Consider the following 16,753-nt stretch of genomic DNA (forward strand, 5'->3'; position numbering starts at 1 on the left):
CGGGCCCAGCCGCTCCGCGGCATGTGGGATCCTCCCGGACCAGGACACGAACCCGTATCCCTTGCATCGGCAGGCGGACTCTCAACACTGCGCCACCAGGGAGGCCCAAGTGTTCTTTTTTAAGTTTAGTTGATTTATAATATTAGTTTCAGGTGTACAACATAGGGATTCAGAATTTTTGTTCATTATGTTTCATTTAAAGTTACTGTAAAATATGGATTATATTCCCTGTACTGTACAATATATCCTTGTAGCTTATTTGTTTTATACATAGTAGTTTGTAGCTCTTAATCCCCTACCCCTATCTTGACCTTCTCCAAGTCCCTCTCCCCACTGGTAACCACTAGTTTTTTCCCTCTATCTGTGAGTCTATTTCTGTTTTGTTATATTCATTCATTTGTTTTATTTTTTAGATTCTACATATTAATGATAACATACAGTATTTGTCTTTCTCTGACTTATTTCACTAAGCATAATACCCTCTAGTTCCATCCATGTTGTTGCAAATGGCAGAATTTCATTCTTTTTTATTTCATAAGTGTTTTTTTTTAAGGTATTACATTTGTACTTACATGAACCCTGTTTGCCTCTTACTGATGATGTTAATTTTGGTCACTTGGTTAAGGTGTTGTCTTTTTTCCACATTAAATAGTTATCAGTTTTCCTCTTGTAATTAAGTAATTTGTGGAGAGATACTTGGAGACTGTAAATATGTCAATATAGTTTTGAAAGGCCTTTTCAAAATGGTAAAAGTGTTTAAGCATAATATGTTTGAAAGTCCTATTGAAACTGAGCCTGACTGATGACAATAAACTTTTCTTTACAAATACAGTGCCAAGAGGCCTGTACATGTACACAGTGCACATTCTGCAGAGCAGATGAATGAAAAAGGCTAATATTCTTTTTATTGAAACTGCTGAGCATCTTTGTAAAATTGAAGTCTGTGTTTTTTCAGTGTTTAGTTATTTCCTAAATTTACAGTGGAATTGATAGAAAAGGCTTCTTGACTCCTTTTTTTCTGCTTATAGACTGTCCTTTATAGGTGGCGAAAGTTTGATCTACCAGCAAATCCTTTGTACTATTTTCACTGCAAGAAATATTTTCTTTTATGAAACTCAGACCCTGAGTTTTGGGCTTATTTAGTATATCAGATACAGTCTGATATACTATAAAAGTTTATTGAGACACATTTTAAATAGGCTCCAGGGATTTCTCTTCTGACCTCTCAATTTTATTCTTTCTAGATGCATCCTTGGGGAACTGTTCACAAAGAAGCCAATTTTTCAAGCCAATCTGGAACTGGCTCAGCTAGAACTGATCAGGTACAGCTGTGCATGTGCTCTGAGTGCCCAAGGGTGATAGGTATTCTCATCCTCTAATTTCTAACACTTTTCAGTCATTCTACTAAGTGAGTTTATGCTCCTTATGTCTACGTAAGTTTCTCTTCACTCAATCAGGTTTACCATATATTTTGTCATGGGTTGTATATGGAAAGAAGTTGTATTCCACCTACTTCTTAGGTCTTTCTTTGCATTTTTTTTTATTAGTTCTTCATATAAAAGCATGCTGTTTTCAGGATAGTTGTTCCATTCTTACTTAGGTTAGATTAAGATCAACTTTATCCAGCAAACATTAGTTGAGCCTGTTCTATAATAAATTCCTATCTCTGTTAAACTTTAGGATTCAGAGATAAATAAGATAGGTCCCTGCCTTCAAAGAAGTCAGAGTTTAGTAAGTGATGCATCAGGTAAACAGATAATTATAAAAGGGAGCCTATAATAGAGGATTTTGGGAAGGTCTGGGGTTGGGATGGAATTTGAGTTTTGTTTTTCGTTTTTTTTTTTATTATTATTTCTTTTCAATAAGATTAAGGGGAAGAATACGACAGGCTAATGTAGACTTTTTTTTTTTTTTTTTTTTGCGGTACACGGGCCTATCACTGTTGTGGCCTCTCCCGTTGCGGAGCACAGGCTCCGGACGCGCAGGCTCCGGACGCGCAGGCTCAGCGGCCATGGCTCACGGGCCCAGCCGCTCCGCGGCATGTGGGATCTTCCCGGACCGGGGCACGAACCTGTGTCCCCTGCATCGGCAGGCGGACTCTCAACCACTGCACCACCAGGGAAGCCCTAATGTAGACTTTTTTTTAAAGGTGGTGTGTAACTCATGTGTTATGCAGTAAATTCAGTTTTCCATCAGATTCCAATCTTAGGCTCTCTTCTGCTAGTTTTCCCTTTTAGGAACATTATAGGACCAGCTCAGCTCTTTGAAATTAATATTAACTGAACAGAACAAAATTGGTAGTTGAAACCTATGTGGAGGATTAAGAACATGTTTTACAAAACCAAATCTGTGGATCAGTTTGGACTGTTGTGCCAGTATTTTCTCTTCACTATCGTGTAACCAGTTTTTCTGTCCTGTTCCTTCTGTCCTTAAAGCAGTGCGATCAGGTTTTACCTCTCTGCATGCCTTTTAACTTAATAAGCCAAAATCCCCCAGACCTGAGGAGGTAATAATTTCTGCGTCTAGAATCTCCAGAATTTATGATGCTGACTCACTCACTTCCTTGTTCTTGCTTTTTGCTTTGTTTTCAGTCGACTCTGTGGTAGCCCTTGTCCAGCTGTGTGGCCTGATGTTATCAAGCTGCCCTACTTCAATACAATGAAACCGAAGAAGCAATATAGAAGGCGCCTACGAGAAGAATTCTCTTTGTGAGTTTGACAGATGTGTACATCTAGTTTCCGTGTTTGGCTGTTGTTTGGACTTGACTTTTTCCTGTCCTAGGGAGTTAGTGCTGTCCCAATTTATTATGAAAACACACAATAGGAAAACATTTTATTTTTCAGCAGTATGAGTTTTATCATAGCCCTTTTGTAATTTTCTCATATGAAGGCTTTAGCTGATAGAAAACCATTTTATTTTGAATGATATACAAGTTTTCTCATAGTCCTTTTGATCTTCCTAAAACAAAAAGAATAAAACTGCTGGCTTCATGTTTTCTACCTGTATTACTGTTGCATTTCTTGAATCCTTTGTGGAAGTAAATCTGCTTGCTTGTTTAGCCAGGTTCCAACTCCCTTCCCATAGTTTTACATGGAGGTGGAAATTCAGAGACCTTTGACATAAGCTTACCGGTATAAGAACTGTGGGGTCATTGTGAACTCATTCTTTCTCTCTTCCTTTTCACAGCATTCCCTCAGCAGCACTTGATTTACTGGACCACATGCTGACGTTAGATCCTAGCAAACGTTGTACAGCTGAACAGACCCTACAGAGTGATTTCCTTAAAGATGTCGAGCTCAGCAAAATGGATCCTCCAGAGTAAGTGCTGGTGGCCATGTAGTGACCCTAAACCTTCCCAAGGCTTCAGGAGATGAGAAACTCAAAATAATAGGTTTTTTAAAAAAGGAACTGCAGTGGCCAACCAAATAGAGAGGTGTCCTTGAGTATTATGGTTGATAAGAAGTTTATTGCTTTATGTTTTTTTCTTAAACAAGGAATAGATTTAGATATGATATTTGTTCTAACTAGACTCATGCTATCTTCTTTTGTCCCTGGATCCCCAGCATATTGCTCTATATAACCTCTTTGAAAGTATTCCTTCTAATTTTTGCTTTTTAACCATTTAATCTTTTTTAATTCCCTATATCTGCGGTGACCATGTTATCCCACACGTGCAAGGACAGTCCTAATTTTAAATAGTTTGTCTCATTATCAAGCCATATGTCCTGAATTTTGATATAAAAAATATGGTCTATGAATGTGTCTTTCTTCCATCAGAATCTTATTAATTTCCTGTATTGTATGAGATCCTCAAAGGTTCTACACTCACATCTCACATTCTGATAGATAAAAATCTTTGACTCTCACTGACAGCATTATAGCTTTCATGTCAGAGTTTTTGGGCATTTCTTTCTTATAGAAATACTGTGCATCTTAAATGTATGAGATGTTAGTACACGAACAGGTAATATCTACAAATCTGATAATCCAAAGAAATGTTTGAATTCATTTATTGTGTTTGAATTTTGATACATTGAATGTGATTGAAATATGTAAGCTTTTTAGTAAAAATTGGAAACTTGTTATAGAGAAATTTTGGCTATGATAATCTTTATTGTGGTAAGGTTTGACTTACTGGAATTTATTGAGTATAGGAAAGTCTGGAAATATATTAAAATATACTAATAAACCTCACAAATGAAAATATCCAGTCATGAAATTCAGTGGGCATAAAGAAGAAAGAACCAGTTTTTTGGTCGTTACAGACCAAGTAATACATAAATCGATTTTACACAGAGGTGATTTAATCATGATATGCTCATGTGGTTCCAAGATTTAAATTACCACCTTGCCTGGACTTTTTGTAGATATTAACAAGGCAGTCACCTCTGTTCTATTTATTCCCAACTGAAACTTGACCAATAAAGGTCTCCTTTATTTTTGTTATGCCAAGCAAGAATAGTTATAAAACTTAACTGTTTGACTGGAATATGGGCATTTATATAGCAAGTGTGTCTCTGGTATTAGCAAGATCTTCATTTCTCACTGTAGAAAGAAATTCTTTGGGCTTTTGGAATTTTAGTTTCTCAGACTACCATATGCCATGATTCTGTTTACATTGCTACTATCTGTTTACTAACTTTTCTGGTTATTTTTATGTTTTCCTTATCCTTTCTATTTCCCCTTGCTCTTTACCTTCCCATTTTATTTTATTTATTTATTTTTGGCTGCGTTGGGTCTTCATTGCTGTGCGTGGGCTTTCTTTAGTTGCGGGGAGCGGGGGCTACTCTTTGTTGCGGTTGTGGGCTGCTCATTGCAGTGGCTCCTCTTGTTGCAGAGCACAGGCTCTAGGCGCACGGACTTCAGTAGTTGTGGCTTGCGGGTTCTACAGCGCGGGCTCAGTAGTTGTGTCACATGGGTTTAGTTGCTTCACGGCATGTGGGATCTTCCCGGACCAGGGCTCGAACCCAGCGTGTCCCCTGCGTTGGCAGGTAGATTCTTAACCACTGCGCCACCAGGGAAGCCCCTGCCTTCCCATTTTAATCTCTTGTTCCTCCATTCAGTCACTACTGCATTCCCACACACATTTCTTTTGTCTTTTTCCAGCCTCCCCCACTGGCAGGATTGCCATGAATTATGGAGTAAGAAACGGCGACGGCAGCGACAAAGCGGTGTTTTGGTAGAAGAGCCACCTCCACCCAAAGCCTCTCGGAAAGAAACTATCTCAGGGACAAGTGCTGAGCCTGTGAAGAACAGCAGCCCAGCACCGCCTCAGCCTGCTCCTGGCAAGGTGGAGCCTGGGGCCGGGGACACCATAGGTCAGTGCTGGCAGTGCTGGGATAGAGCCGTTGTGCTTTTACTAAGCACTGGGCAGAGCTTGAAGGTCAAGTGCAAGGGTGTGTGTGTTTGCGTGTGGTTTTTGTTTTTGTTTTTGTTTTTGCGGTACGCGGGCCTCTCACTGTTGTGGCCTCTCCCGTTGCGGAGCACAGGCTCCGGACACGCAGGCCCAGCGGCCATGTCTCACAGGCCCAGCCGCTCCACGGCACGTGGGATCTTCCCGGACCGGGGCATGAACCCGTGTCCCCTGCATCGGCAGGCGGACTCCCAACCACTGCGCCACCAGGAAAGCCCTGTGTGTGTGTGTTTTAATTTAAGATTAGTTTACCCATGGCTCCCTAATATAACTGGAGCCCTGTTTATGTTAGATTTGTTAAGACCTTCTTAGAATTTAATCATGTTAAGCCACAATTGCTAAATGTAGTTAGTTCTGTAGCCTCTTATTCGATCTAAATATATCAAAAACTGTATAATAATGAATTATTATAAACAACAAGGTAGCTCTCCTGTGGTGCAACCATTTTTTCTGAACTACAGCTGTTCCTTCCTTGGCTCATTTTTCCTTCCTTGTCCACTTAAAACAGTGGTTTTCAATGCTGGCGGCACATTAGAATCATCTAAAAAGCTTTAAATATAAACACCTCCAAACAATTGCCAGATCTCTAGGGATGGGACCTGAGGCTTCTGAATTTTAAAATCTCCCCTATTCTCATTGTAAAGCAATTATACTCTAATAAAGATATTAAAAAAAACAAAAAGACAAACAAACAAAAAACCTCTCCTATTCTGATGTACAGTAAGGGTTGAAAATCACTGACCTTGAAGAATATAGATAAAATGAAGTCACTTTTACTCACAATACAGAGATGTTTTAATTAGTCCCTGTATTTTTAAGTGAAAATATAAAGAATAACAAATGTGTCATGACAGTTGGAGGAATGAAAAATGAGACATTCAAAATGAAACTTCATTCACTGGATATTGTAAGTTGCTATTGCCAATTAAAGAAGGCAAAGGTCCTTGCCTTGCCTCATCCTCTTATATTGGTTCCACTGTCTCTCCACAGGCCTCGGTGACATCACACAGCAGTTGAATCAAAGTGAATTGGCAGTGTTATTGAACCTGCTCCAGAGCCAAACTGACCTGAGTATTCCTCAAATGGCGCAGCTGCTTAACATCCACTCCAATCCAGAGATACAGCAGCAGCTGGAGGCCCTGAACCAATCCATCAGTGCCCTAACAGAAGCCACTTCCCACCAGCAGGACTCAGAGCCCACGGCCCCAGAGGAATCTTTGAAGGAGGCACCCCCTGCCCCAGTGGTCCAACCTTCAGCAGAACAGACAACCCCTGAAGCTTCAAGCACACCAGCTGACATGCAGAATATGTTGGCAGTTCTCTTGAGTCAACTAATGAAAACCCAGGAGCCAGCAGGCAACCTGGAGGAAAACAACAGTGACAAGAACAGTGGGCCACAGGGGCCCCGAAGAACTCCCACAATGCCACAGGAGGAGGCAGCAGGTAAACAGACCGGTCATGAATCTCATTGAGCTCAGGTGCTGTTGATCCTCTTAAGAAATCTCTAACATTTTCTTTTTCACATCAGTGGCCTCGGTTTCAGTCTTTCTGTCACCTAGTCTACAGGAGAACATAGCACCAAATGATGTACATCTTGCCCAGCTTCTTTTATTTAAGTCTCAGAGCTTCTTAAAGCACCTTTCATATACTGATGGTTTTTCCATCTTTCCATTTCCTAGGAAGTAGGTAAGTAAAGGCCCTGTGTTCTCACACAAGGAAACCACAACTGTAGCTAGTGATGTATCTTGAACCACTGTGTGTGTGGTGGCCAGCTAGTATTGGCACTTGAAAATCTGCCTTCCAAACAAACCATTATCAGATTGTACAAATAGTCAATTGTACTCTAGTATAGTGGACGCTAGATACCAGAGTCTCGCCAGAAACATACAGTCAAGAAAGCCCTAATAAGATATCATTGTTAATCTCCTGAAGAATAATTTGAGATTTCTAAGCAGGTAATTAACAAAGTACATTTCCTTTCCAAAAAATAGCATATAAAAATGATTCCTTTAAATCTGTGTTCCTGAAAGAGATAATTAAATGGACCCCAGATTAGGAATTGAGCATTATATTAAAAAAAAAAAATCTGAAAAAAGGAAATATGTATACCTTGATCTCACATGACCACAGCATACAATTTATTAGAGGGAAAAGAAGTTTAAATTTTCTAATGAATTCTGATTCACAGTCTTTACTTGCAAAATCTTTACTTATCTGAAAGTGATTCCAACTCCTTGGAAATTTTTGCTGTCCATGAAGACCCCATGAATTGGGGAATGAGAAGATGTACAAGGTCTGATGGGGTACACTAACCTTCAACTTTTAGGCTGTTGCATTCACATTTCATATGGGTTGGTATGGAGAATATATGCCTTATTTCCACTAGTACAAGGTCAAATATATAAACTATTTATCATATGTAAAGTTAAAAAAAAAACAGAAGGTAACATAAATAAAATTACCCCCTTACTTTATAGATAGGGAAACTGCAATCCAGGGAGTTTAAATAAGCTTGCCTATGGTCCCACTGCTGAAATCGTATTATTGGCAGAGGCAGAACCTAGAATTCCTGTACTTTGTTAATGTGTTTCTTTTTAATGTGTTTCTTAATTCACTTTGCTATTATGCCATAACAATTCCAGTTTTTTTAAGAGACTCTAGGACGTGGAATAACAGAGAAAGCAAATCTAGAATTAAAGTAGGTCTTTTTGTCTCATCTCTCATACCTTCCTTCCTTGCACCACCACCCACCCCCCAACCAAAAAAAAAAAATTCAACTATAATCAAAATATGTGAAAGAAGTTGTTCAAGTTCAATGGCATAGTGATTGAAAGAAATTCGCCCAGTAATTGAGTCAACAGGCTATCAGCCAAATGGTGAAATTGAACTAAAATTAAGGCCTGGCTCATGGCCAGAAATTGTTGGATTTACTTTTCAGAGGAGAGTAGAAATGCCATTCCTAGTGAATACAGTCACTTTTGGATTATCCCGTTGGTGTCTCTCCGATGTTTCTATGTTCTAGTTTCTCCCCTGCTACCTCTCATTTGGCCATTTTAGTGTTCATTAGCACTTCCACCAGAGGGCAGACTGAGTTAGCCAGAGAAGGTAAAAATCTATCACTTTGGCTACTGTTTAGCTATTCTGTACTCGTTGGGAAAGGGTTTTGGTTGAAATCTAATGAGTAAAATGAAGTTTTAAGTTATTTGTGTATTTCATTAATCCCTCCCGCCATCGGTACAGGCTGTTAAGGATTGGCAATATTGTTAATACTTTGACTCTTATAACAGTATGTTTTTTTAATGTGATCTTTACTTTTAATTCTCTTAAGACGTTTTATTAACCTTTAATAGTTCTTTACAATCCATCTGCCTTTGCTATTTTGAAATAGTTTTCATCCTCTCATACATGTGAAAGAATGTGAGCTCAAGAATTAGTTCTGTTGAAACACAACTAGGCTATTTACATAAAAGGCAAATATGAAAAGTAGTATAGATGGAAGAAAATAAGTGTAGCTTTGTCCATTTTTGCAGTTAGGCATTTTTAAAGTTGTTTGCCCTTAGTATTAAACAAACAAACAAACAAAAAAACTGGTGTTCCATTTCATGTACAGACCAAAAATACTTTAAAAAATAACTGGTACTGTGATTGATGTTCTTATGTAGTGAGATATGTAGTGTTCACGGCAAAAAGCTCTGAAATCTATAGATGTTTGTAGTCCAGTTAGCTCTCCTTTTTCTGGATGTCTACTTTTCAAGTTGTGAGTTTTCTACAGCTAATTTTTTTGTCCTTTAATTCAGTTTTCTCTACCACCTAGTCAACCAGCCAGTCTGTTAACAAGTAACTTGGGTGCGTATTGTGTATAGGATGACCATCTTGTCCCAGTACTGTCCTGGTTTTAAAACTGAAAGTTAGCAACCTGGGAACCCCCTCAGTCCCAGGCAAATTGGGATTCTTGGTCACCCTACTTATATGTTACACACCGACCTTATCCTCCTACTGCTCAAAAGTTTTGTAGTGTTTTCAGAGTACTTTTATCTGCACGCTAAGGGCATGCTTACTTTCCTGATTGTTTTTGCAAAATACAATTGTGGTAAATATACAACCAAAATACCTAGTAACTATAAAAACTACTTTTGGCTTGCCTGAGTAATGACTTTATATCACTATCTCAGATAATAATAAAGAATTGATTATATGGACATTTAAAAATATGCTTCCATAGGGAACAGAAAAATCAATCATTTGAAAGATATCCCAAAACTTTAAGTCTTTTCTTCAGCAGGATGACTCCCAACTCTCTAAAGTCACAGTTCTGATTGTACTTGGTTTTGTGTGTCCTCAAACTCACGCCATTGTACATTTCTAGTCTCTTGCCTTGTCAGGAGTTCATTATCAGACAATGATTGCCATGGTTAGGCAAAGTAATCCAGCGGTGGGTGACAAAAACTTTAGGGAGTGGTTCTAGTAAGATCTTTGGAAAGACAGAGTGTAGTATTAGTTCAATACATTTCTAAATACTCGTTTCTTGTCACTGTCTCCAAGATAAACAGATGTTTATCAACATCCCATTCTGCATGACATTGCTATAGTGATTTTTTATAATTACTGTAACAAAGGAAACTGAATGACAGTATGGTGGTTAATATCCTATTCTTCAGAATGTGATTATGGGGAAAAGGGACTCAAGTTGGGAGAAGCAAGTGTATAATTTATACATGACGGTAATGGAAGGTTTTTACTTTATTTCACCTCTCCTGTATATTCTTTTAGTTCTGTTTTACGTGTTAACCTTATATCATCAAACGTTCTGTAAAATGTGTTAGCTAAGTCCATACAAGGTCTCCTATTGTACAGCAAGATTATGTCCTAGATATGTGACCACAGCATTTGTATTGTTCCCTCTCATCTTCTTTCTAATTTTCATTAATGTTTTGATCCAACAGCAAAAAAGGGGCGGGGAGGCTACCAACAGCCTACATGTTAGAACAATTCCTTAAGGAAGGAAATGGAGGAAATCTCAGACAAAAATCAGGACAATCATTTGAAATATATGATCTTTTTACACCAGCTGTTAGATCCAGAATGCAACTGTTTTACTTTTAATCACTTGATTTTATTTATAAATTGCGATTTCCTGATCCCAAGGTTTTATTCTTTATATATATTTGGTTACTTGTATTGATATTTGTTTATGTCGGGCAGTGTGTGTGTGTGTGTGTGTGTGTGTGTGTGTATATGTGTGTGTGTGTGTGTGTGTGTGTGTGTTTATAGTCACATGTGATTTTTAAGATGGTGTTTAAAAGAAGTAACCCTTCCACAGCATGTCCTCCTCACATTCTTCCACCAGAGAAGAGGCCCCCTGAGCCCCCCGGACCTCCACCGCCGCCACCTCCACCCCCTCTGGTTGAAGGCGATCTTTCCAGCGCCCCCCAGGAGTTGAACCCAGCCGTGACAGCCGCCTTGCTGCAACTTTTATCCCAGCCTGAAGCAGAGCCTCCTGGCCACCTGCCACATGAGCACCAGGCCTTGAGACCAATGGATTACTCCACCCGACCCCATCCCAACAGGACTTATGGAAACAATGATGGGCCTGAAACAGGGTTCAGTGCCACTGACACTGATGAACGCCACTCTGGTCCAGCCTTGACAGAATCCTTGGCCCAGACCCTGGTGAAGAACAGGACCTTCTCGGGCTCTGTGAGCCACCTTGGGGAGTCTAGCAGTTACCAGGGCACAGGGTCAGTGCAGTTCCCAGGGGACCAGGACCTCCGTTTTGCCAGGGTCCCCTTAGCATTACACTCAGTGGTCGGGCAACCATTCCTGAAGGCTGAGGGAAGCAGCAACTCTGTGGTACATGCAGAGACCAAATTGCAAAACTATGGGGAGCTGGGGCCAGGAACCACTGGGGCCAGCAGCTCAGGAGCAGGCCTTAACTGGGGGGCCCCAGCTCAGTCTTCTGCTTATGGAAAACTCTATCGGGGGCCTACAAGAGTCCCTCCAAGAGGGGGAAGAGGGAGAGGAGTTCCTTACTAACCCAGAGACTTCAGAGTCCTGAAAGATTCCTTCCCTATCCATCCTTCCACCCAGTCCTCTGAACCTTTAATGAAATCATTTGCCAGAGCGAGGTAATCATCTGCATTTGGCTACTGCAAAGCTGTCTGTTGTATTTCTTGCTCACTTGCCACTAGCAAGCGACTTATAAAATAGTGATGTTGGCACCAGTTCCCCCTGGATGGGCTATAGCCAGAACATTTACTTCAGCTCTACCTAGTAAATATAAGTAGAGAGTACGGAGAGGGTCATTCAATTGAAAAGTAAATGTTTAATTAGTTCATTCCCTGTACTTCTTGAACAGAAGAAAAAGGAAACAGTTTCAATTTTGAGGTGGTTCAGGAGAGGCTCTCTTTAGGTTTTTAAAGTTATGTGGGTTTTTTTGTTTTTGTTTTTTTAAGAGAACAGTGTTCACAAAATTTGAGCTGCTCTTAGGCTTTTGCTATAAGGGAAACAGAGTGACTGGCTGATTTAAATAAATGTTTCCTTCCTCTCCACCATCTCACATTTTTGCTTTCAAGTGAACTCTTTTTTTACCCCATTGAGCATCTTGAACATACCTTTTTTCCAAATAAATTGCTCGTCCTTAAAGTTTGCTCCACTTTGAGAAAAGACATGCCCCGTCTCTCCCTGCACATGAAGCAGGTTGTAGAAAGTGGCATTCTTGGGCAAGTAGGTAGACTTGACCCCGTCTCTTACCTTTTCTACCCCATCTTTTTTTTTTTTTTTTTTTTGCGGTACGCGGGCCTCTCACTGTTGTGGCCTCTCCCATTGCGGAGCACAGGCCAGGCTCAGCGGCCATGGCTCACGGGCCTAGCCGCTCCGCGGCATGTGGGATCTTCCCAGACCGGGGCACGAACCCGTGCCCCCTGCGTCGGCAGGCGGACTCCCAACCACTGCGCCACCAGGGAAGCCATTTACCCCATCTTTATAGTTTTTCTTTCATTCGCTCTCTCTGTCTTCTCTCTTTTTTGAGGCATTTGTTTGGAAAAAATTAATTGTTGAGATGCCCAAAAACCTGGGATAATTCTTTACTTTTTTTGAAATAAAGGAAAGGAAATTCAAACTCTTATATTGTTCTCTGTAAATCTTCAATTCTAAAATGTTTTTTGGTTTTTTTAAAACCACGTTCTGATGGTGAAGTTGATTTGTAGTTGCAACCAGCCTAGGACATTGCTGCTGAGCTAGGGTAGGAGATGATGCCTCCATACATGGAGGGCTACTAAGATCAGTTAGCATACATACTGTTTACGCATATATTTTTATGTCAAGAAGAACCTTTGAAACAGAGCATTGTAATATTGTCAAAGAGAAAAAAATACATCCTGAAAATACATGGAAATGTAACTTAGTTTAGGGTGGATATTTTTCTGAAGATGTATCACTACCTGAGACCTTTTTTAAAAAAATAATTTTAAAAGAGCAGACCATAAGAAAGAACAGTATTGACATATACACATCTCAGCATGTATATCCTGCCAATTCTTTTAGGGATTTTCCTCCAGAGAGGTTTGATTTTGGTTTTGGTAAAAGGGGTTAAATTATGACTTCATGGCAAGAATTTTGCCTTATTATAAACAGAAAATGGAAGAGGGAAAGGCTTTCAGGGTGGGATAACCTGGGAGGTTTCTCATTCTGGCTTCCACTTTTGTGTGAGTACCAGCATATAATGTGTTTTTAAAACATATACATTTAAATAAATTATCTGCACAGACCTAGGCCTTTGTGAAACGTAGGTTAGTCCCGTTTTACAAAGAAAAGGCAAATATGTTTCAGCATCTTGGAGAACAGTTTACAGACCTCAAGTAAAGTTTCATGTTTCAATGCCAAGTTCTTATATTAAAAAATAAACACTACTTGTAAGAGAGAGGTGCGTTAATTAAAAAATAAAAACAACAACAAAAATCTTTAAAGAAATGAAAGAAGAACCCTCTTCTGATACTTACATGAAGACTAATTTCCCCTGTTACTGAAATAGGCAGATATCCGGTGTGTGCATTTCTTTATTATTCTCTGGGTTTTGGTCTGGCCTTGCCCTCAGGGCCAAACATTGATTAAAAAGAGAACCTTCTAGCCATTTTGGCATTGATGGCTTTTTATACCAGTGTGTCCAATTAGATTTGCTAGGCTCACTGACATGCTATTGGTAAATTGCATTAAAGTTCATCTGAACCTTTTGTCTGTTGACTTCTTAGTCCTCAGACATGGGCCTTTGTATTTTAGAATATTTGAATTAGAGTCATTGAGCCCCGCTCTCCCATTTTTGATTAAAGAACGTAAGCCTGGGATACTTTCAAAAGTATCCAGTGAGAAAAATTGGTTTCCCATCAAATATGAATAAAATTCTCTATATATTTTAATTGTATTTTGGTTATCAGCAGTCATCAATAGTGTTTTTCCCTCTCCACCCCTTATTTTTAATTATGCCAAATACTCTAAATAATATACTTAAATCTCCATTCCCCTATCCCTACTACTAGGGAAGGGGGTGAGTATGTGTGTGTGTGTGTGTGTTTGTGTATGTATGATCCCATCTCAACCCCCACCCCCATTTTGGGAGTCTAACCTTTAAAAAGAAAAAAAAATATTTTGGACTATTTCTAAAGGCGGAGGGACAAAGAACCTGTAATCTGGAGGAAGGAAAGGTATTTGCTAATTTTTCAGCTATGTTACCTATAAACGTGATGGAAGTACAGGTTTGGCAGAATTTCTGCTTAGCTATTAGAAAATTACAAACCCAATTAATTATATTCAAAAGTGGTTTTGGTTTTAGTTACTGAACCATGGGAGATATTGTCCATTAAATACATTATTTTGAACAGATGAGAAGTCTGATTCTGTTCACGAATGAGAGGCAAAGCTGGTTTGACCATGATCATTTTTGTGTTTTGAAAACAAATTTGCCTGACCCAGCTTCTTTAGTTTTTTCCTTCAACTGTCCATGGGAACGATAAGGATTTGAAAATATCAGATCTATATGTTTAAAAGCAGGGCAGTTAGCACGAATTTGTAAGTAGGATTTCTGTTAGCTTATGCCATAGACATCACCCAGCCACCTGTGTGTGTGTGTGTGTGCGCGCGCGTGTGTGTATGTAATATGCATATATAGTTACAGTACTAAAATGGTTACCAGCAGGTTTTGAGAGAGAATGCTGCATCAGAAAAGTGTCAGTTGCCACCTCATTCTCCCTGATTTAGGTTCCTGACACTGTATTCCTTTCTCTCTCTTGCTTTTGCCCTCCATCGGGTTTACCTTGTCTATGTATAGATATTTTGTAATATATTAAATTTTTTCTTTCAGTTTATAAAAATGGAAAGTGGAGATTGGAAAATTAAATATTTCCTGTTACTATACCACTTTTGCTCCATTGCATTTACTTCTTAATCTGTACCCTTTGAGCAGATCTAATTATATGTATAAAGGGCATTTCTCCTCCACTTTATCCTAGGGGTTCTTTGTCTCAGAATCTCTGTAGACTCATAAATTACCAAAAAAAAAAAAAAAAAAAAGTTCTCAGGATTTGAAGACGTGCTTCAAAACACTAGACTAGGAACTAGAGAATAAAGAATTGGGGGAAATCATAAGATGTGATTTTCTAAAGTAAAAAACAGTTGCACAAAAGTAATGATGGTGCCAGGCCATCAAAAGAGTTGAGCTTCATGTACCCTGACTCCTCCTGAAAGGAGAGGTAAGTGGGTTTGAGCTCAACTGTCATCAAGAGAAGTTGGTAAGAAGCTGTTTAGACCAAAACAATATATATTCTCTTAAATCAGAAACCCTCACCCTCATGCCAGTTCCTGTGTTACCTTGAGTAGGGCCAGCATGGGGATGGATTAGTGTTGCTAGTTCTGTTGAGATTTCCTGATACATTGCCGATCCAGGAAGTAAGTCGAAGTTATTTATAAGGGTAAAATTCCTATTACTTCCAAAATCTTTTCCTGTCTCCACATGAGGAGAAAATTGCTTTCCCTTCCCTTTCATGGTTTAGGACACTGGGGACTAAACTTTCCCTTGTAATATGTGCCACAGTCCTGCTAGTTATGACATAAGTAGGCAGAGGACAGAAAAAAAAAAATGCATCAGGAGACAGGAAGAGGGGAGACAAGTATCAGGAAGTTGTGAGTGGGGTAAGCAATCATACAAGGTTAAGGGGTACACCAGAACAAGGAAATTAGGAAGAAATCCAATTCAAAAACATGATGATGAGGGTTGCCAGCTTGTTTTTGAATCCCCACAGTTTAAGTAAGGTGTTTCCTTGCCTGTGGGCTGTCATGTCTTTACCCAGAAGGAGAATGGAGAGCTCAAGATTGTTCCAATTCCTGGAGTCCTGTGTTCCTTGTTAGCCTCCAGAGAAAAGGAATTCATTTTTGATCTTTATGTACTGCAAGTTCATGACTAGGAGTGTGAACTTCAACCTAGTAGAGAATATTGTTTCCACTTCATAGCAATGGCTGTCTTCAATTCTGGGCCTGAAAGTTGAGGACCTAACTAACCTGGACTTTTTTCTCTATCACACTCAAGGCTATTTCTAAGTAGAAACCATACTGTTCAGTACCGAAATTTCTTGGGCACTATCTTTTCCTAGACAAGCATCCTTAACTGTGTGGTAAGGTTAATGCCTCAAGGAAGTTAACAGTTAATATTCTTTGTGCTGAACCGGGATTTACATTGTTTAGACTAAAGACTGCCCAATAGCTTGACTTTTTTTTTTTTTTTTTTGGTATTGAGTTACTTCTCTGTTCACAACTTAGTCGTCCTGAACAGCTAGGTGGAATGGAAGTGGGGAGTTCCTCAAGTGAGTAAATATTCAAACATTCCAAGGGAGAAATGGAACTGCTGAGTCTTCTGGTTGTCCTGAGAGGAAAGGTGAGCATTCCTGGACACTTTGGTTAATTTTACTGTCCAGGTGTGGCATTTGTAGTGTTCCTATATAGCCTTAGGAATACTCTCAAGTGAGAGTATACTCCAAGCCAGTTGGGGGAGGTATGACACCTAAAGGGATTACTGGTGGTACTCTACCACTCCTCACCATGTGCAGCTATCTCTCCATCTCCTGTCCACCCACTTCCGTTCATTTCCTATTTTTCTCTCCTCCCAACTCACTACCCAACTCACATGCTTTAGTCCTGCCAGAGACATTGATTGATTAACCCTGCAGGGTATTTAGAGTTATTGCTGCTTAGTAGTTTTGAAGGGTAGTGAGAAGCAATTCAGGAGACAAATGTCTATTCCAGATCCTCAACTTAATGGGGTGAGAGGTGAAGGAGAAAGCAAGATAACTTTCTTAT

At 39.5% G+C, this 16,753-nt stretch overlaps 1 protein-coding gene across 6 annotated transcripts in view; it reads left to right on the forward strand.

Moving 5' to 3' along the window:
- The window catches only part of CDK12 (cyclin dependent kinase 12), a 63,432-nt gene that overhangs the window by 28,854 nt on the left and 17,825 nt on the right, over positions 1–16,753 (forward strand). For 3 of the 6 annotated variants that reach the window (XR_014291806.1, XR_014291807.1, XR_014291808.1), the window contains exons 9-13: positions 1,245–1,322; positions 2,592–2,708; positions 3,187–3,318; positions 5,107–5,318; positions 6,404–6,856. Coding sequence is in view for 3 of the 6 variants with exons in the window: in XM_082602687.1 (XP_082458813.1) it covers positions 1,245–1,322; positions 2,592–2,708; positions 3,187–3,318; positions 5,107–5,318; positions 6,404–6,856; positions 10,734–11,446 (1,705 nt within the window). In the remaining 3 variants the exon portion in view is untranslated. Of the gene's footprint in view, positions 1–1,244; positions 1,323–2,591; positions 2,709–3,186; positions 3,319–5,106; positions 5,319–6,403; positions 6,857–10,733; positions 12,193–16,753 lie in introns of those variants that run through there. The other 3 variants (XM_082602687.1, XM_082602688.1, XM_082602689.1) reach the window with 2 other exon arrangements.

This window comes from Mesoplodon mirus, assembly GCF_964341445.2.
Source record: "Mesoplodon mirus genome assembly, chromosome: 18".
NCBI lineage: Eukaryota > Metazoa > Chordata > Mammalia > Artiodactyla > Ziphiidae > Mesoplodon > Mesoplodon mirus.